The 20016-nt window shown below is 52.2% G+C and overlaps 1 protein-coding gene across 3 annotated transcripts in view; it reads left to right on the top strand.

Annotated features, from left to right (window-relative positions):
• Positions 1 to 20016, top strand: part of Ece1 (endothelin converting enzyme 1) — a 95762-nt gene that overhangs the window by 33542 nt on the left and 42204 nt on the right. The window contains exons 1-3 of one of the 3 annotated variants that reach the window (XM_055610905.1): positions 12010 to 12091; positions 12234 to 12320; positions 18700 to 18841. In XM_055610905.1, the coding sequence (XP_055466880.1) occupies positions 12050 to 12091; positions 12234 to 12320; positions 18700 to 18841 (271 nt within the window). In that variant the 5' untranslated portion in view covers positions 12010 to 12049. Of the gene's footprint in view, positions 1 to 12009; positions 12092 to 12191; positions 12321 to 18699; positions 18842 to 20016 lie in introns of those variants that run through there. The other 2 variants (XM_055610907.1, XM_055610906.1) reach the window with 2 other exon arrangements.

Genomic DNA, 20016 nt, shown 5'->3' on the forward strand with positions numbered 1-20016 from the left:
AGGCACATACTGCACTCAGAAGGAAGGGTAGTCTGGCAGCTGGCATGTGGGGCGTTGGGATGGCCGTGGCTGCATGGCAGAGGTTCTGTGCCTCTGGCTCAGCTGCCCCCAGGGTTGGGTTTTCTCTCAGAGCCTCAGTCTCCTTTCTGTCGAATGCTGCGTGTCTGGAAGGCAGGGTATCCCCACCACACTGCCCCGCTTCTGCTTAAACTCTGTTCTCCCTCTTGCTTCTGGGGCTTTGCTTTTGCAGAAGGCCTGAAGTACGCTTCTCCAGAGTCATCCTGGTCTTTCTGGTCTCTGGTGATGTGTCACCCATCTTCTCCCAACACCTGTACGACCCTCCCCTGCTGTCCTTTCTTGCATGAGGCCACCAGCGCACAGGTTAGTTTGGGAACTCAAGTTGGAGTCACGCCGCCTGGGTTCAGATCCCAAATCCCACTCCTAGAGCTGGATGACCCAGCCCTCTCTGCCTCAGTTTCCTCACCTACCAAAGAGAATCGGTAACAATACATATTGCTACTTTTGTGAGGCTCAAATAGAAGAAGCATTTAAAGCAGTTAGCATGTAGTATTTGGCTGGCATACAGCAAGCATTGAATAAATGTTTGATGTGATTATTTCATCCATGTTGTTTCTCTCCCACACCACAATTTGCATTGCTGAGAGGAGGATTCTGTCTCATTCAATGATACACTCCCAGTAGGGTGCTCATTTCCTGGGATGTAGGTGCAGGATGGAAGGAAGGAAGGAAGGAGGGAGGGAAGGAGGGAAGGAAGGAAGGAAGGAAGGAAGGAAGGAAGGAGGGAGGGAGGGAGGGAGGGAGGGAGGGAGGAAGGAAGGAAGGAAGGAAGGAAGGAAGGAAGGAAGGAAGGAAGGAAGGAAGGAAGGAATAGGCAGACAAATACCAAATACCAGCATCTTGGGCTCTGAAGAGTTTATGAGGAGGTTTGGGTGGAGGAGGGAAGACAGATCTGTCTGTCTGTAAGTTCTGAGCCCTGCTAACTCTATTCCCAGTAGCCCCTGTGGTGAGCCTACTTCCACTGTTCCGAAGGGGGGCCATACCCCCCCCCACATGAGGGAGAGGAGCCTCTCTAAAGATGGACTCAGCTCCCTGCTGCCCCAGTGTGACCACAGCAGTGGCTGTGGCCATTCAAGGCTGTTCCCAGGTCCTATTCCAAACACAGGGGGGCGGGAGGGGAATGGGGGTTAGTGGGAGTTTTTCCCTATGCTCAGCAGCTTTCTCCCAGGCCCGCAGCATTGAATGTAGCCTCTTTTATCTTTGCCACCCACTCATTTTCCAAACCCTCACAAATAGAAGTGTCCCCACTGGCCCTCACACTGCTCCTATGCCCCACTGCTCTAGAATTTCAGGGTAGGCCTCTGACACAGCAGTTCAGAGGCCTACCTAGTGTTCTGTATGCCCTACACAGCAGTTCCTGGCCCCTAATGTTCTGTATGCCCCAGACACATGAGTGGATGTGCCCAGTCTTCAGGAGGGGAGAGGTATACTTTTATCCCTAAAGGGAGGTCATTGAGGCCTGAGGAAAAGTCTAATGAATGCCCCACAGTGGTGAGGGCCAGAAATGGCATTAGTCCCCAGGTCCAAGAGGACAGCTCACAGGTGCCTGTAACTCCAGAGGCTCTGATGCCCTCTTCTGACTTCATGGGCATGCCCCGCAGTTGTGAGCAGACACACAGACAGGCATAGACATCAATAAAAGTAAACTACATCTTTTTTAAAAATTAAAAAAAAATACCCTAGCAGTGGTGACACATGCCTTTGATCCCAGCACTCAGGAGACACAGGCAGGCAGATCTCTGTGAGTTTGAGGCTAGCCTGGTCTACAGAGCAAGTTCCAGGACAGCCAGGGCTACATAGAGAAACCCTGTCTTGGAAAACCAAACACCACAAAACAAAAACAAAAAAGAAAGAGACAGAGAGAGAGAGAGAGAGAGAGAGAGAGAAAAGAAAGAAAAACATTTTAAAATAATGTCCTGAGACAGGATCTCATAGCCTAGGCTGGCCTTGAACTCACTATATAGCTGCCTCTACTTTCTGAATGCACCCCACATCCCCACTCCCTTTATATGGTGCTGGGGTTGGAATGTACGGTGCCCTGGGGCGCAGACAAAGCACTTGACCAACTGGGCCACATCCCCAGCCCCAGTTTAATACACTTAAGTTGCCACATGCAGCTGGTGGTTTCTGTTTTGGATACCATGGGTCCATAGCATTCTTCCTACATTGGCCGTTCGCAGCTTTAAACTCTAGGTTTCAGCCTGGGCTTAGGCCCTCGCTGTGCAGTCACATCTTACAGGCCAAATCTTTACTCCCAAAGGAGTCACTCCCTGTTTAGACCTTGAGCCCCCTCCCATCATGCTTCTGTTTCTTTTCTGTGGAGGCATCGCTTGCATAGAATAAAACACACAGGTGACAGCTGGGTGTGTCTTGACAAACACATACATCTCTAAAACCACAGTGAAATGGGAGATGGGATACCTCCAAACTGGCCCTATTTCCCAGTCTTGCTCCATTCTAGGAAGTCCGCCTTCTGAGGTCACCACTCCCCAGACATCTGTCACCATTGATTAGTTGGCCTGGCTTAAAGCTTGAATCATTCCTCCACAGTTGACTCCTAGCAGGAGGCATCTTTTCTTTTTGTTGCATGTCATGGCGCCAGCATGGTGAACCCTGCCAAGCCTGGGCCTCAGAGAAGAGGAGGTCAGGAAGAGTGAGGCTGAGGCTGTGATTCCCTGGGGACCTGTGGCCTGTCACTGGGGGCATCTACCCTCCAGCTATGTTGGACTTTGGACCCAGCTGCATTCATGTGTTTTGGTTTTGTTTGTTTTTACAAAGGAAAATTTTAAAATATTGATTTTTTTTCATGCAAAATCCCTATCATGCTGGTATTTTAAAAACTTTGACACATCTGAGGACCAGATTTGTCCAGCTGGTAGTGGGAGTGTGAACCGGTAGCTGGCAATGACAGGAACAGCTGGTACTTGGTCTGGCCCTTCCTTTGTTTCAGGTCCTTGTCCTGTGAACTCCTTTAATCCTTGTAATGATTTTTTATAAATCCCATCTCATAATTGAGCAAGCTGAGCCATGGGCAGGGATTGAGTGCCTGGTCCTGGGCTGTAGACTGAATCCTAGGATAAATAGTAGATTGAACCCAGTTGGTTTTAGGGACTGAGCTCCTAACCATTACCCATATTCCTCCAGGGTTCAGGGAAGATGAGAGTTCTCTGAACGACCATGCCACCTGAGGGGCAGCTTTGCCAGCCTGTGAGGTGCTGTTTCCCTGGACAGGCCTGAGAGGGCCTGAGCCCTGCCCACTGGGACTGTTGGGGCATGGCCCAGCTTCCTGTGTGGATACTTTCTTAGTAGGCGGGTAATGGGACCCCAACTTTAATAGTGCTGGAACCTCAGTGAGGTGAAGTGGCAAGGATGGGAGCCTGGGCAGATGCCTGATGAGGGGTTGTGGGAGGTAGGAAGTGGGGCCCATCCCAGGAAGGCGAGGGTGGAATCAGACAGGGCCTGGATGCACTACTGCCTCAGGGGTGCCAGGAGCTGGGCACCCTGCTTCCTGGGGATGTGTCCAGACAAGCCTGCTACCTGGAGAAGCGGAGGATTAGGATCACTGGCAGGGCAACCTTCTGCATCCCAGGGGTGAGGCTGGGGAGTGCTCGACTGGATTCCCATCCCTACTCTCACTCCAGGGTCCTTGTTGTAGGGCCTGCGGGTCCTCAGCACCCACTCTGGGGAAGAAGAGCATCTGTGGTCTCTCATTTTTTTAAGAAGATGGCACAGAAGGGCCAGCAGACATATCCAGACTCTCCCCTGTGGCTTTGTCCTGCCTGTAAGTCCCTGAGTGGGTATGCACTAGGTGCTAAGTAAGTGCTTGCTGCTGCTGCTGTTTTTTGTTTTGTTTTTGTTTTTCGAGACAGGGTTTCTCTGTGTAGCCTTTGCTGTCCTGAACTTGCTTTGTAGACCAGGCTGGCCTTTAAATCACAGCAATCTACCTGCCTCTGCCTCCCTGAGTGGGAACATTAAAGGCGACCACACCAGGGTTTGTTTTTTCTGTTTTTTTGTTTTTTAACTAGGTTTCCTAGTTGGCATCCAACTTTTGAGATGTGTGATGGTATCACTAGCTGTTGTTATTGTTGTTGTTGTTAATTGGTTTTTTAAAACAGGGTTTCCCTGTGTAACAATGGCTGTCCTGGAACTTACTTTATAGACCAAGTCTCTGCAGCTGAGGATAATCTTTAAGTTCTCACCCTCCTCTGCCACCATTCCTGGGCCAACTGGTGTTGTCTTTGTATTTTGGGCAGTGGGCTGAATTTTGTGTTAAATTTCTTCTTTGAGCATATGAGTGTTTTGTTTGTATGTATGCCTGCATACCCCATGGGTAACTGGTGCTTCAATCCCTGGACCTGGAGGTACAGATTGTTATGAGCCACCGTAACCATCTTTAGGTGCTGGGAATCAAACCTGCCCCCATACAAGAGCAGCTAGAGCTCTTTGTAGTGGGAGGTCTTCTTCCTGCCTTACCTCCAGGAATAACAACTCGTAAGACCAATTAAATATTATACAATACCTAGGCCATATAGCTAGGCTCTTTGCTGACTAGCTCATAACTTCAAATAACCCTTCATTTTGTCAAGTGGCTGGTTACCTTAGCTCAGGCACCATGTGTCCATCCTTTTAACATCTTGCCGGTTGAATCTCACATGCCTGGCTCTATCCCAGAATCCCTTCTGCCTGCTGGATGTTCTACCTCCCGCTTCCTCCTTAAGATATAGGCCATCAGATCTATTATTGACAGGTGCTACATCCATATAATACATGAGATATTCCTTGTACAGCTCTTAGCCACTGAAACCGAACTCTTTTCTTTTCTTTTACATTTTCTTTGAGATAGAGTCTTATATATCCTCCAGCCTCCAGCTTACTATGGAGCCGTGGATAGCCTTAAACTTCTAAACTTCCTGTCTCCTCCTGGATGCAGGAATGACGGGTGTGTACTACCACACACACCCTGTGTATATGGTTTTGGGTTTTGAACCAAGGCTTCGTGTATCTTAAGCCTATATCAACTGAGCTACACCCTCAGCCCCTCCAGCACCTCTGTGTTTGTTAAAGAGCAAGTTGATGTCATATCTGCTGTGTCAGCCTCCTGTCCCCCAGCCTTCACCCTAGTCATCTAGGAAACAAGAAGCCTATGAACCCCGGGCTGTCACTCACTGGTTGTGTAACCTTGGACAAGAGAATGGGCCTCTCTGCGCTTATTTCTCAACCTTGAGAAGGACTTGTCATGCCCACCTTGGACCTCAGTGGAGGCTGGACAGGATCATCCACATAAGTTGATTGTCTCTGGGTTCACAAATCAGGCGTGTGCCTATGCTTCCTGTCCCATCTGTGTTCTCCTCTTCCTGGCCATGGCCTGCCCACCAGGATAACACAAATACTAATTACCACCACTTCCACGGGCTGTTTCCTTGTTAAACCTAATTACTGAGCAGGTCAGTCACGTTATAAATATCATTAAACCAGATGGATTAGCTTTGTCCTAAGTTTTATGTGATTAGATCAGCAAATTGTTCCGGCGCCCTTGGCCTCTTCAGCCTTGGACTGCCCAGCCTGGTTGTCCTCACAAGGGTGCTTGGAGCACCAAGGTGCAGGTGTCTGTTGGTGGCTCCGGACCCAGGGCCAGCTCGCTGGTGGGCCTTGAACACAGCATTCAGGGAAGATCCGAGAGGTGATGCCTGAGGCGGACAGGAACAAACAGGTGCGAGGAGGGGAGGCAGGAGGTGGCGGCTGCTGTTGTCCTGGCACAGCTATCTGCTGTGAGATGGAGCCCCCATCAATAGAAGCAGACTCTGGTTTTCCAGGTGTGGGGCTGCTGGGCATGTGTGACCACCCTCTGCTGTCCTTTTGTTTATGCCAGTGGGTCCTCTTTCCCTCATGAAGAGCTGTCTCTTTCACAACCTGGCACATGCCATGGGGACAGTGACTTGGTGATGCCCCTTCCCCGCTGGGCACCCAGCTTAGTGCCTTACCTTACCACAGCACACATAAAGACCCGTGTGCTAGTTGCTCCTCCCATTCCCATGAGATAGGGAAAACCAAAGTATAGGTGGGAACTGGGGTGCCAAAGCCATGCTGTGTTCAGAATGAGACGCCGAAGGCCAGATTGAGAAGAGAGGGGAAGGGTCCTGGTGAAGCCCTGGAAGGCTGCCTGGAGGAAGATATCTGAGCTGAGGAGTTATCTGAGGGTTGTGTATAGGCAAAGGCTCGGAAGCAGGAACCTGTGCTTTAAAGGACCTGACTCTGTGTTTTGCTGTGATTCCACTGTGCATGGGGGAGGGGGCTGTGAGGGATGAAGGAAGAGAGATACCAAGAGTCCGATCCTGGGGTGGAGAAAAGGTGGAGGTGCCAGCCAGCAGTTTTCATTCTATAGCCCCAGGAAGTTGGCCTGTTAGCAGGAGACAGGCTGGATCTTGTCACTTAATTTACATCTTTCTACCCAGAGTTGAGTGGGAGATGAGCCACAGGGAGCTCCAGGAACTAGGAAGCTAATAATGGATGGCTTTCTGGGGGAGCTGAACCCCTGGGCCAAGACTGGAGGCCAGAGGTGACTGATGGGGGCTCTCTGGTAGGGGAAAGGGGAAAGATCACCCATGCATTAGGGAAGAAGCAGAGGTGGCCAGCCAGGCATGGGCCACCTCTACCATGAGTACCAGAGCAGCTGGCAACAGCGCCCCTCAGGGCCTCCTGGGTTTGGGTATACAAGTCAACGTGGGCCGGGTGGGCACGCGTAGAGTCTCCATCATACTGCACTCAGACCACAGTGACCTGCTCCTGGCAGGGCTGCTGTGCGTCTCAAGGGAAGCAACCTTGGGTGGTTGCCATGCGAACCTTTGGTGTCCCAAAGCTGTGCCCCTCTCTCCACCTACCAAGTTCTGTCCCTCTATTCCTACAGCTCAGATGGAGAGGCCTGGGGCCTCCAAAGAGCCTGGCCTAAGAGCTAGGCCCTGGGGAGGAGCCACAAGAAAAGGAAGGAGGGAAGAGACCTCAAGAAGATGAGGAAAATCTAAGACCAAGTCTTGGTTAACTGGCAGGCTTCAATCTCCAAACCTGTGAAATGGGTGTCACAGGACTGGTCCCTCGAGGTGATCGGAGACATGAATAAGATAGTCACAAAAGAACCCTGGACCTGTTTGCTGCCAGAGTCAGTGGCTTGGAGGTAGCTGCTGCTTCTTCCTCCTCCTCTTCCTCTTCTTCTTACTGTTATTTGCTTGGGCTCAAACCCAAAGCCTTTGGTGTGCAAGGCCTACCACGGAGCTATATTGCTAGCATTGGCCAGTCACATTCATTTGTTGTTTTATTTAAGACAGCACACACACACACACACACACACACATAACTATGTAATCACAATAAGAATAACATGGGCACTTGCCGTGGACCTGGCACTGATCTAAGCACTTATCTCTAATAACTCATTTATGTGTCACAGCACTTCTGTGTGTGTGTGTGTGTGTGTGTGTGTGTTTCTGTTAATTACCCAGTTTTCCAAATGATACAACTGAGGCATAGAGAACGAGTCACACAGCTGGGAAGTGGCAGAATGGGGCAGTGGACTGAGGTTTGAAGCGAGAGCTTTGGCAGGCTCCAAGTTCAAGAAGCCTGTTGAATGAGTGTGTACCGGGTGACATGTGGCATCTCGAAGATCCCAGCCTGCTGGCAGAAACAAATGATGGGCGCTTGGCCACAAGAGGTTCCCCCCCCTCCGCCCCAAGCAATGGAGACTTAGAAACAGAATGTGAAAACAGCTCAGGGTGTGGCCTCCCAGCCTGGGCGCAAAACTCCTCTCTCTCTGTCGCCTCTGACACGCTCCAAGATTCCCTGCAGATCCCCTGCCTTAGGCAAACCAACCACATGAGTCATGTGAGTGACTGAAGCTGTTGGGGCCCATGGAATCCCTGGGTAACGCCAGGCCATGGGCCTTTTGTCATCAGAAACACATAAGCATCTTTGTGCCCCGATTGTGCTCATCCCAGACCCGTGACGGCTGCCGCAGAGTGGGTGTTCAGATCTGGCTCCACTTTCCTTATCCCGTTCTCTTTCCCTGTAGAGCTGGGCATTGGGGACCTGGGATCCACATAACGCAGGGAGCAGCAGTTCCCGATTCACCATTTTTGTTTTTGTCTTTTCTTTTTTGTTTTTTGAGACAGGGTTTTCTGTGTGAGCTTGGCTGTTCCTGGAACTCACTCTGTAGACCAGACTGGCCTTGAACTCACAGAGATCTGCCTGCCTCTGCCTCCTGAGTGCTGGGATTAAAGCTGTGTGCCACCACGCCTGGCAGCGCTTTGCCATTCTTCAGCTCAGCCAAGTCCTCTTGTGAGCACCGGACCCAGATGCAGCCCAGATTTCTCAGGAAGGGGTGGAGGCTCCCCAGAACTCAGCAGTTCTGGGGTAGGGTGTGGCACCCATATAGCCACCAATGAGGCCATTAAAACAAGCCCTGGCCATTCTGCCAGCCCAAGGCCTAGTCCTCCCCGGGCGTCCAGACTCCTAGAGGTCCCCACAGGAAGTAGTCCTGCCTTCCACAAAGAACTCAGGCCCTGGTTTCCAGGACCCAGGCTTGTGACCCGACTCTGGTCCTGACTGACTTGGTGTGTGACCTGGCCTCCTTGGGGATAGCTTGATGAAGCCAGTATGGGTGGGTTTGCAGATAGGTAGAAAGCTCATATCCCAGCTGCCTCAGGGTCCAGCCAGAGCACTGTATGGGTTTGGGGGTGGGCTGAATCCTTCCTGCCCCTCAGCCATCTATTTGTTAAATGGAGGTAAGGATGTTGCCCAAGAGGGGTGAAGTGCTGTGAGGCAAGAAAGACATGTCTTACGTGACACCCAGCGGGGTCCGCTCACCACCTCCCCTTCCATGTCTACGGAAGACACACCTGCCGAGCTAGCCCCGATGGCTGCGGGTTTCCTTCATCTGTGGAGCACCTGGCAGGCCCAGAGAGAGGACGGCTTTGGCCGCACTCAGCCATAATGTGTCCCCACCCCCAGCAGAGGTGGGTGAGCTCAGCGAGTTTTCACTTCAGGTCCGAGCTAGCATTGCAGGGACGGGGCGGGGCTTTTTGTGGGCTGAAAAATCCTTTTGCAATGCTTATTTCTCTTGAGAGGTACCTGAGCCGCCCACGTCATCTAGCCACTAACAGCTGCAGGGGGGGTGGATGGGACATGGTTGTCCACCCAACCATTTGCACCTTTGCTCAAACATCTGGAAGCTTGTAGCCCCAGACTGGGCCCTTGAGGGAGCAGACCAGGCTGTCTTCAGCACACTACACTCCTATCTGAAGAGGGGTGGGAGGTGGCATGGGGAGGAGACTGAGGGACATATCACAGGGGGGCAGATGCTGTCAGTGGTCAGGAGGTTTCCCAGAAGGGAAGGTCTCTGAAATGAATTGGAAGTGGGAGGAGCCATTGCTTAACCAGCCCGCAAGGTTCTTCCATAGCTTCAGTTTCATTCTGCATAAGAGGGGCCAAGGAAAGCCACCAAAGAGAAAGGTGACCAGGCTGAGAATAGGGAGCAGGAACAATTACTTCTCTGGCCCACCTAGGTTCCGGGGAAGGTGCTGGGGGAACCAAAATTCTTTTCCTCTGGTGACTGGCACCTGCCAATGCATCCAAATCTCATGTTTTAGAAAACAGTAGCGAACTATTAACTGAACGCTCGCAGGTGTACATGGAGACAGGTGCACCCTTGCCATCCCAGTCCCTGGAGGTAGAGGTGGGAGGGTTGTGAGTTCCAGGCTTGCCTGGGCTACATAATAAGACCTCCCAAAACAAAACAAAACAAGCCTAACAGACACAGTAGGTACTATAAGGAAGTAAGAGGCTGCGGTAGGAGAATTCGGGGAACTACTTGGGGCGAGTTGAACATTTGAGCAGGTAGCATTTGATCTGAGAGTCTGGGGCCGGCTGTAGGAGGAGCAAAGATTAGGAAAGAATGTTCCAGATGGAGGGAGGAGCAGCTACAAAGGACTTGGCTGAGAACAAGCAACTTAGGTACCTGCAGATCTGAACAAAAGCCAGCGAAGAAATCTGGGGCTTTGGTGAGTGGCGGCTAAAGAGGAGGGTCAGGGACGGGCAGCCCTGAGCCTGGCAAAAGGTTGGAGGACACAGGAGACTTTGAAGCCAGTGTGGTGTGATGAGAATTTCACTTCCAGCGGCTGGCTGGCTCAGAGGGAGGAGGGTCCTGGGGGTGAACTGAAGCAGTTGGATTGGACAGCAAGTACCTTTACCTGTTGAGCCATCTTGCTGGCCCATAAGGCCTGGGAACTCCTAGGAGCCCTACCTTCCCCACCGGCCCCTCCCCCTCCCCTGGACAGCCACCTCACCCCTCCACACTTGCCGTACGATGAGAACCAAGTTGGGACTAAACAGAAATGGTGCTTTGGAGGGGTGTCTCAGTGGGTAAGAACACTGGCTGCTCTTCTGGATGACTTAGGTTCAGTTCCCAGCACCCACATGGTGGCTCACAACCATCCATAACTGGCACCAGGCACGCATGAGGTATACATACATACAGTCAGAACACTCAAACACATTTTTATAAGCCTAAAAAAGACCAAAAAAATGGCTCTTTGGAAAGCTGAAGATCTTTGAGTGACTTATTAGAAGTGGGGTACCTTTTGGAAAACTAGGTTAGACCTTTGGGGTCCTGAGGTGGGAGAGAGCATGTCTTATTCACCATCCGTCAGAGACCGCCTTTTCAGCCGGGGTCACAGGAGAGGCCCCTGACGATGGAGGAGACACTTAAAGAAAGTTCTGTACTCCTGAGATGGAAATTCACCTACCTGGGTTCTTTTTAAGTATTTTTTTAAAATTTTTAATTAACTTTTGCTCTACTCCAAAGCTTTGAGGTTTTATTTGCTCTTGCTGTATTGAGGATGAGACTTGAGGAGTGCACTATCATTGAGCCGTCTCTCCAGCCCATCCCAAAGCAACGGTTCTCCCCACCCACACCTTTTTTTTTTTTTTTTTTTTTTAAGATAAAGATATGTACACCAGACTGGCCTTGAACTCAGAGATCTGCATGTCTCTGTCTCCCAGGTGCTGGGATGAAAGGCATGCACCGCCATGCCCCCCCCCCTTCGCAAGAACTCCGACTGTTATTTGTGTGTGTGTGTGTGGCTGTGAGCGTATGTGCTGTGACACGTGGAAGGCAAAGGGCAGCCTGTGGGACTTGGTTCTCTCCTTGCATCATGTGGAATCTGGAGATGAACTCAAGTGGTTGGCCTTTAACTGCAAGCACCTTTACCGGCTAAGCCATCTCACTGGCCCATGAGGCGAAGATTCGTCGTGTGTATGGGAGGGCCACCTCCTTTGAGGGAGGGTGGCAGGCCGCCAAATTCACTCAGCAGTTTTCATTGCGTTGGGACTTTATTGTTTGTTTGTTGTTTTCCGAGACAGGATACCTCTGTGTAGCGTTGGCTATCCTGGACTCGCTTTGTAGACTAGGCTGGTCTCGAACTCACACAGATCCGCCTTCCTCTGCCTCCCTGAGAGCTGGGATTACAGGCGTGCGCGTCGCGTTGGGACTTTCTTAGAATTGTGTGAACGTCGTTCCGAACTCTGGCTTTAAAACTCCCGAATTAGAGGGAAAAGGAACCGCGATGTGGGGGTATTCCTGGCTCCACTCCCGTTCCCCGCCCTCAGCCTTTTTAGCTCCACAGAAGACCCCACATCTCAGCCAAGGGCTGATGGAGAAAGAATGTGCCTTGATTATCTAGGCTTTGCTGAACTTGATGTTTGGTCTCTGCCGTTGGGGACCTCCTTATGAATGAGGCTCTCTCCTGCCGGCTAGTCTGGAGCTGGGCGAGAAGAGATCTCCACCCCACCCCAACTCTCGCGGAAGGCCCAGGAGGGGCATGTGCCCAGCAGGCCACGCCCACCCTCCAGCGGGGCCCCGCCCCCGGCGTCCCGCTAGTGTAGACACCAGGGGACCCGACCCGGACTGGGCATCGCGGGGTGCAGCATGCGTAGCGTGTGGCTGTCAGCCGCGCTGTCCGCTCTAGGGGTGAGGCGGGCGTGGCGCGCGGGGAGGGCCGTTCGTCCGTGGGCTGATCTCGGGTGGCAGGGGCGGGGCGGGGCGCCGGGCCCGCTTTCCCATCTGGACTATGGAGACGCTGAGGGAGTCTGTACTGCACTTGGCATTGCAGATGTCAACCTACAAGCGAGCCACGCTGGACGAAGAGGATCTGGTGGACTCACTCTCTGAGGGCGACGTGTACCCCAATGGCCTACAGGTAGGAACCCTGACCCTTCCTGCTCGGGCATGCGCAGTCTGGCACTACCGCCTCCAGTCCTGAAGGGAAGGAGGTGGGTCGTGCACCCAGCAGCTCCTGGGCCCGCAGAGGACCCCTTCCTGAGCAGCGGTGCTTTGAGGATCACTTCCTGTGCTCTGAGGCTGGCTTCCATCCCACCTGCAGTACCATCCATGTAACCCGCAGATGCAAAGTTGAAGCCCTGACCTTTGCACAGAACAGCGGGGGGGGGGGGGGGGGAGGAAGGAACTTTCCTGGGGTTACACAGACCCGGCACTGACAGTCTAAGGCTGTTCCAGCTTTGGCATGGCGGGCCCCGCCTCCCTGGAGCCCTGTCTGTGAAGCGTCACCCCTTCATTTCCCTCTCCTCCCTGACTACCTCCATTAACGGGGGTTGGGGACGGCCTTCAGTCTCCCCTCTCTGTCCTTTGCCAGCCTATCCGGAAGCCTGGTTCCTTCCTTCTAGAGTCTGCTCTTGTGGGAATCTCACAGAGACTTGACATCCCCCTGGCTTGACCGTGCCTTGCAGGAGGGCTGCTGCCCAGGCTTTCTCCTCTCCCCACCCCCTCCCGGGGGCAGAGCTTTCTGGCCAAGCCAGAGCATGGGTAAGCTGGGATCCGTGATCCAGCTCCTGGAAAACCATCCCGCAGAGGGCCAGGACCAAGAGAACTTCTCCCGTGTCGGACAAGCGACAAGGGTGCCTGGTGAAGGGCACCTAATCAAACTTACCTCAAGGTAGTGCGCATAAGGAGTAAAGTTTCAGCTCTTGGCAGCCACAGGTGTAAGACCCTGGAGTGCCAGACTTGGAAATGGCCTTCGTTGAGGTCCTCTGAGATACTCAGCTCCTTCCCTCCAGCACCTCCACTCACCGGGATTTGCCCCCTCACCTCTAGGCTTGAGGGTTACTCTCTCTACCTGTGTATGTAGAAATAGAGGCTCTGAGAGGGCTCACAGCTAACTTCAGGACCGTCTGGGTGCTAGAAATTAGAGAGACGGCCAAGCCCAGTCTGGAGCCCCCTCCCTTGTGGACTCCTCAGAATGAGCTAAGCAGCACCCTCTCTGCACAGCCCAGTCTCTTTTAGTCTCACTTTTCATAGAACTTCATGCACCAGGATAAACCATCTCTGAATTAACGAGAATATAATGTGCTGTCTTAAGCCTCGGTCCATTTGGGTATATGTAGCCTTTTCATATCGGCAGCACATTTGTCTGAGTGAGATTCACCCAAAACACAGAGAACCCTCTCTCTGAAGCTAGGGACCTGAGTGTGAATTCTGACTGGAGACTTTGGGCAAGCCACAGAATCTCTTTCAGCCCTCATCCATTAGATAGGGTAAGAAAAACCAGAGTGACCTGCATCGCTGCTACGATTATTGTTCTGTGACCTATGAGGTAAGGGCCGGTAGCCGCATGGTAGCCATAACACAGATGCGAGGCTGAGACATGGGAAGGGGACGAGGCGTCCTTGTGGTGCGGGGTGAACCGCAATCTTGGTGTCCCCACAGCCAGCTTCCCATCTAGGTGTATCTTCTGATTTCTGTGCAGAAAATGCAGGAAGGTTGCTGAGAATTTGGGGGCATTTCTGGAGGTGCCCTGCAAGCCTTGCTGGGAGCTCCATGATTTCCCCAGATGGCGCTCACTCTGCTAAAAGCCGGGAGGCCTCTGAGCACACAGTTTAAAGCTATGGAGCCCTACCTGTCTGTCAGGGGCTTTTTAGACCTGAAAACACCTCATGAATACAGCTTTCTTTACAAGATGCATTATTGGGGGCTGGAGAGAGGGCTCAGAGGTCAAGAGCACTGGCTGCTCTTCCAGAGGTCCTGAGTTCAATTCCCAGCAACCACATGGTGGCTCACAACCCATCTATAATGAGATCTGGTGCCCTTTTCTGGTGTGCAGGTGTACGTGCAGACAGAACATTGGATACATAATAAATAAATCTTTAAAAAAGAAAGAAAAAACAAAATGCATTATTGTTGTTAAACCACCTCTTAGAGTCGCAGCTAAGATTCGAGTGAGGCAATAGTGCTTTAAAAAAATGAAAGTTACATCCAGTGCTCTGACTTAGCTGTCACAGCAGCTGATACCTCAGTGATGCCCCGTGTTAAATAGCATTTTCCCTCCAAAGCTCTGCTTTATAAATGCCAGTTACCTCTCTCACATGCACCCCCCACACACACACAGAGACACAGACATACACAGACAGAAAGATACATAGACAGACAGAAACCCATGCAAACACACACACACACACACACACACACACACACACACACACAGATTACAGTAGCTTGAAGGAAAATGGTCAAGATTACACCTGCAGCCAGCATGGGAAGCCTGGCCACAGCTGTCTGTTAAAACCTTTGAAATACATCCAATTACTTCTGTGGGGGAAATTAGGGAAAAGGAAAGCTGAGATACAAAAATCGCACCTCACCTTCCCACTCTCTGCATAAGGCTGTCTTGGGAGAGCAATTTGAAGCGACTTTCAAACAACTTTTCCCTTATCAGGAAGGACCTTCACATCTGTTGTTATAGTGTAAGACTCTTGGCCAGTGTGTTCTAGACTCTGAAATGGTCACTCACACCTGGTGACTTCACCCCAGCTTCCTAGTGTTGGAGGTAGGAGACAGGCCTGAGGCTGCCTCGGCAGCCCCTCAGGGTGCTAGCTGACCTGCTTTTCTCAGGAAGGAAGAAAAGCTGGAGAGCTTCCTTCTGGGAAGACATTTTCTAGGACTGTGATTTCTCTTAAAGGTTGATTCTTCTGGGGTCCACTCACACAGGAGGGACTGTTAAGCCAGCACTTTCTCTTTAAGGTCAGGTAGGGAGGGGCAGGTCACTCTGACAGAGTGGGGAAGTCGTCATGGTTCTGCTCAGGGCTGACCTCAGTAGCCGCAGCTGAAAGTCTACCTCATGGAAACTTTACTGGAAGGGAACTTCCCCCAAAATGACACCCCCACAGAGGGAGGCAGACTCTCCCTGTGAGGCTGAGCTGTCACGGTCTGCCTGCTCTGAAAGGTCGAGTCTGAGGCAGAGAGCTCGCATGGCCCTGGGCCTCTGGGCTCCCCGAGAGCTTTGGCAGATAACCCTTGTTTGCTGCTCCGTGAAGCCAGCTTGCTGGGGGCCCTCAGACTCTGAAAGCGTGTTCAGCCTGGTTCCCACCCCTGCACTGCTGGCTCTTCCCCTGGGCCCCGGGGCCAGGCATCCTTCCTCACCTGCAGAACTTGTTCTTGCTGCCAGCCTCGGTGAGCCAGGCGCTCACCACTGTAACCAAATATTTATCCCCACTTATAATGGGCTTTGTTTCCCTGCCTGGCAAACCCTGGGAACACCGGGGCTGGACACCTCTGCTCTCTCCCTCCCACTCTGTCTCTCTTCTTCTTCTGCTGTCTGTAGCTCCATCCCTCTTCCTGTGCCTCATCCCTCCCCCCACTTCTCTGTTTGGAGGGCATCCCCATCTCTCCTGCTGTCTTTCTGTTTCTACCTCGTAAGTAGGACGCTGACCCTGTCAGTGGCCTGACAGTCCACAGTGACTCTGACTCCATCTTTGGGGTATCAGCGCTGTGGCTCGGCCAGCAGCCACTTCCAGGCACCTCTGAAGACGGATTGGGCTGCCTGCCACTAATCCTACCGCCCTCAAAGAGGCCACAGCTTGGCTCCAACAGTTGGCATGCCCTCCTTTTTAAAGGAAAGCATGGAAACATGTATTTCTTTGTTATCACCTCATCCCATGGGATCCTCCCAGGGCACATTGGGGGTGGGGGGAAAGGGGCAGAGTGGTACCCTGATACCACCTTTGCCCAGCCTCTCCTGTTCCCAGCCCAGAGCTTCCAGGCAATTCCACCCTTAGGAGCTGCTCCGAATTCCCCCTGCCCTCAGAGGCGAGGTCTGTCCAGAAACTCAGAAGTGCTTGGTCCAGCAGTGAAAGTCAAGCAGTGAGCATGACAGAGGTTAATGATCCTATTTTCAAATCCCGTTTGCAGCTCTTGCTTGGAACTGAGAAATTTCAATCCCGTTCTGACTTAATTCTAATTTAATTCACGGTGAATGCCATCTGTTTAGATTCAACACTTGGTTTGACATGGAACAGCGCTGTCCCAGCTGCCTGTTTTTTTTCTCTTGGGGAGGTGGGGCCTCATGGACAGGAGCTTCACAGTCTGGAGAGGTGGCTTGTCTCTTTGTGCCCTCTGCTTCTGACCCCGAAGCCCCCACTAGCTTTACCTCCTCTGGAGCTCACACTAGTACCTGGTCTTGGGAACTCCCCCACCAAGCGACAAAACAGAACAAACGGGTGCCAGGCCCAAAAAAGTCAGCTCTCAAACATTTATAAGTTGCTATCCATTTGTTTCCTCTCCTCCTTCTGTGCTCCTTTTATCTGCCATCTCTTCTGTCCTCCTCCCTCACCTCCGTGATGTCCTTTCACCTTTCTTCTCCTTATTCCCCTCACCATGGCACTTTGGTGCCCCAATGAAGTGACATTTCCTTGCTGTCCCCCAAGCTGAACAGTCTATTCCACCAGCTCCTTGGAGTTGACATCAGGCAAAGGAAGCCTCTTAAACCAAGGTCTCCCTGCCTCCGTGCTCTGTTAACTGAGCCACAGTCATGGGACAGGAGAGAGCAGAAGGTGGAAGAGAAAGGCTGGGACAAGTCTTAGGGCAGAAGGACAGCCAAGTGAAGGGATGCTAATGTCCCATGTCCCTCAGCAAGGCTGTACCTGAGGACTCAAGGCCTTGGGGGTCTCTCTGTATACCAGAACCTGAGGTAACAGGCCGAAGGGTCCTGTGTCAACAGGAGCATGCCTCTTTAGCTGTCTCTGAACAGGTAAAAGTACCCTGGTCAGAAACCTCTACCTCTTCCTGTTTCAGAAAGCTGAGGGGATCTGCTCAGGGAGCCCCCCCTTCTCCAACCTGGCTACCACCATGGGGGCGCAGTCACTGAATTGTATCCAGTTCTCAGCATTCTCTTCTCAGTTTTAGATCCCAGTTCTTCTTCCATACGTAGTCATCACGTTCCTCTTTCTCTTTTAGCACCCCAGGCTGACCAAGACGCCCTTCCCTAGGGTGGCCCATCTCAAATCTCATGTGCCAGTTGTAGGATACCTCCCAGGCTCTGACCTGCTCTGGGGGCAGCCCCTACACAGCTGTGTGGGAACTCAGTGAGCCAGAGATGGGCGTCCCCAGGTGCCCTGGTATGCTGGGCACCTCTTAAGAACTCTTGTTCCTCCTCCTCCTCCAGTGACGTGTCTTCCAGTCCTTTGAACTGTTCTTTCTCAGAGCTGTGCTTTGCACCCGTGACCAGCTCCTTCTTCATTGGTCCACACCCAACCCAGACATCACCTGCTCCAGGAAGCCTTCCCTGTCCACCTGTCTGTTCATTGCCTGCCTCCTCTCTTGACTGTAAGCAGTTGAAAGCAAAGGAATCTATTTCTCCCCCTTGAGTTGGTGCCCAGCTGTTTGTACCGGGTGACATCACCGAACAGCCCCACCTTCTGGAGACATTTCCTGTCCTGTGCCCCTCCTGGCTTTTTCAGGGAGTACCCTCCCCCACTCCCACCCCTAACCCCGTGCTGACTTTGGGTATGAAGAACATGGGCTGAGGGTCCTGAGTGCAGGCATGTCCCCTCCAGGCTCCTGCCCCCAAGGACCTCCCACACCCTCCACTTCCTCTCATTGTGCCTCCTTTCCTGTTTAGCCAGACGACGGGGGCCTGGCACATTTTTCCTCCATGAATGGACCTGTTTCTCCTCTTGTCTTCCCCGATCGTCACCTAAGACCTATGTCTCTAGAATCTACTTCAAATCTCAGCCCTACCTACTCAGCTATGAGATAAATGACCCTGGACCTCGGTTTCCTCATTTGTAAGAAGAGAAGGGATGAGGCAGCCCTGATAGGATTAGAAAGACTTAGCTGAGTGTGTCCTGCCTGCAGAGAGCAGGAGCTGGCACTGTGTCATGCTTGTCTCTGGCTCTGTAGGTGCGGGGGCTCTGAGGAGGGCCCAGCTGGCCGCCCTCTGAATGCCTTCAAAGTCCAAACATCCTGTTCTTTTTTGAGCTCCTTACTGGAGAATTGGAAAAGCTGTAGATTTTTTTTTTCATCTACCGGTATCGGGTGACAGAGAAAACACAAGCCCTCCTTAGCTGAGCCGCTAGCTCTGATGTCCCAGTGCAAATCGAAGCTACTAGCCGGGGCAGTGGTTCCTTTCCTGGATTAGGGCAGATTCTGTGGGAACTGGACCACCCCTGAGACAGAAGGGCAAACTGATGCCTCCCCAGGGTCTGGATCTGCAGCAGAGCCCCTTCCTTTTGGGGAAGGAGAGCCCTGGGCTCATGGTCTCCCCTCCCCTCTTGCCTCCTTCCCTGCAGGTGAACTTCCGCAGCCCCCGGAGCGGCCAGAGGTGCTGGGCAGCTCGGACCTCGGTGGAGAAGCGGCTGGTGGTACTGGTGGCACTTCTGGCAGCAGGCCTGGTGGCCTGCCTGGCAACCCTGGGCATCCAGTACCGGACAAGTAGGTGCATCTGTGATTTGTGATTGGCTTGACTATCATCCATTGTGCTCTGTCACTCTGTGAAGGAGGCAGAGGTCCTTGTTCAAGCTGGGATTGGCCTCCAGAGTCAAGGAGAGAGGCACCCTAAGGGTTCAGGGTACAGATAGATAGGAATAAGTGATAGCAAGGTTTTGAAGTCAGAAGGTCAAATTTGGGTACAATGGCTCGTGCTTATAATCTCGATGCCCCGGTAGGCTGAGGCAGGCAGATGAGGATTTCAAAGCTAGCCTGGATTACTTAGTGAATTCAAAGCCTTCCTAAACTGCATTAGATCCTGCCTTAAGGCAATAACAAAAACGACAGGAGTTCACACCCCGGTCCAGTAGCTTAACGGTTGGACAAGCCACTTAATTTTCACATCTTACATACATTTCTTTCTTCTCTAAATACAGGGGAAAGTACCTCGTTGAGGGTAACTCTAATGACATGTATCTGATGTCCCCAAGGTCTTCTTGAGTTAGCTTTGGCTCAGTTACTCTGAAGCTGTGGCTGCCTGCCTTCCTTAGTGTCATGAGTACAGCAACAATAGCCTCCGTTTACTGGGCCACTTTCTATGGTCCTCTCCTCCTCACGAATGCAACTCCTGTGAAATGTGGAGGCACAGAGACTGACTCGCCTCAGGCTGTAGGCTCGGGGGATGGAGTGTGGAGATTGCGTTTGCTCACAGGTTTCCAGGGTTCAGAGGAATCCAGAGCAAAGGCCCCACCTCTCTTTGTAATTGACATGCAGTCCAGGGCCTGTCGGCACCCTGAAAGGCCGTACTTCATGCCTCGGAGACTTTGTGTGTCTCTGTGCATGCATGACTCTCCTGCACACTGGATGATCACGTGATGGCTCCTTCTGACCTGTTGTGATGGGTCCCCCTGACCCTGCTGTCATGGTGTGTCTCTCTGGCCCTGTTGTCATGATGGATCCCTTTGGCCCTCTGCGTTTATGGGCCCCTCTGACTGTTGTCATGAGGGGCTCCTGTGACCCAGCTATCCTTGTGGGGTCATGGAAAGGGTGGATCCTGGAAGAATAGATCCAGGTTAAAAATCAAGTTCAGGGTCTCCTATCCTCCTGCCCCCAACTGTCTACTGTTTTGTCAGTCAGATAAACCAAAGGGAGCTTTGGGGTCCCACCCCCTGGCTGTCATT

Source organism: Psammomys obesus, unplaced genomic scaffold (assembly GCF_907164565.1).
Source record: "Psammomys obesus unplaced genomic scaffold, mPsaObe1.curated_primary_1811, whole genome shotgun sequence".
Classification (NCBI taxonomy): Eukaryota; Metazoa; Chordata; class Mammalia; order Rodentia; family Muridae; genus Psammomys; species Psammomys obesus.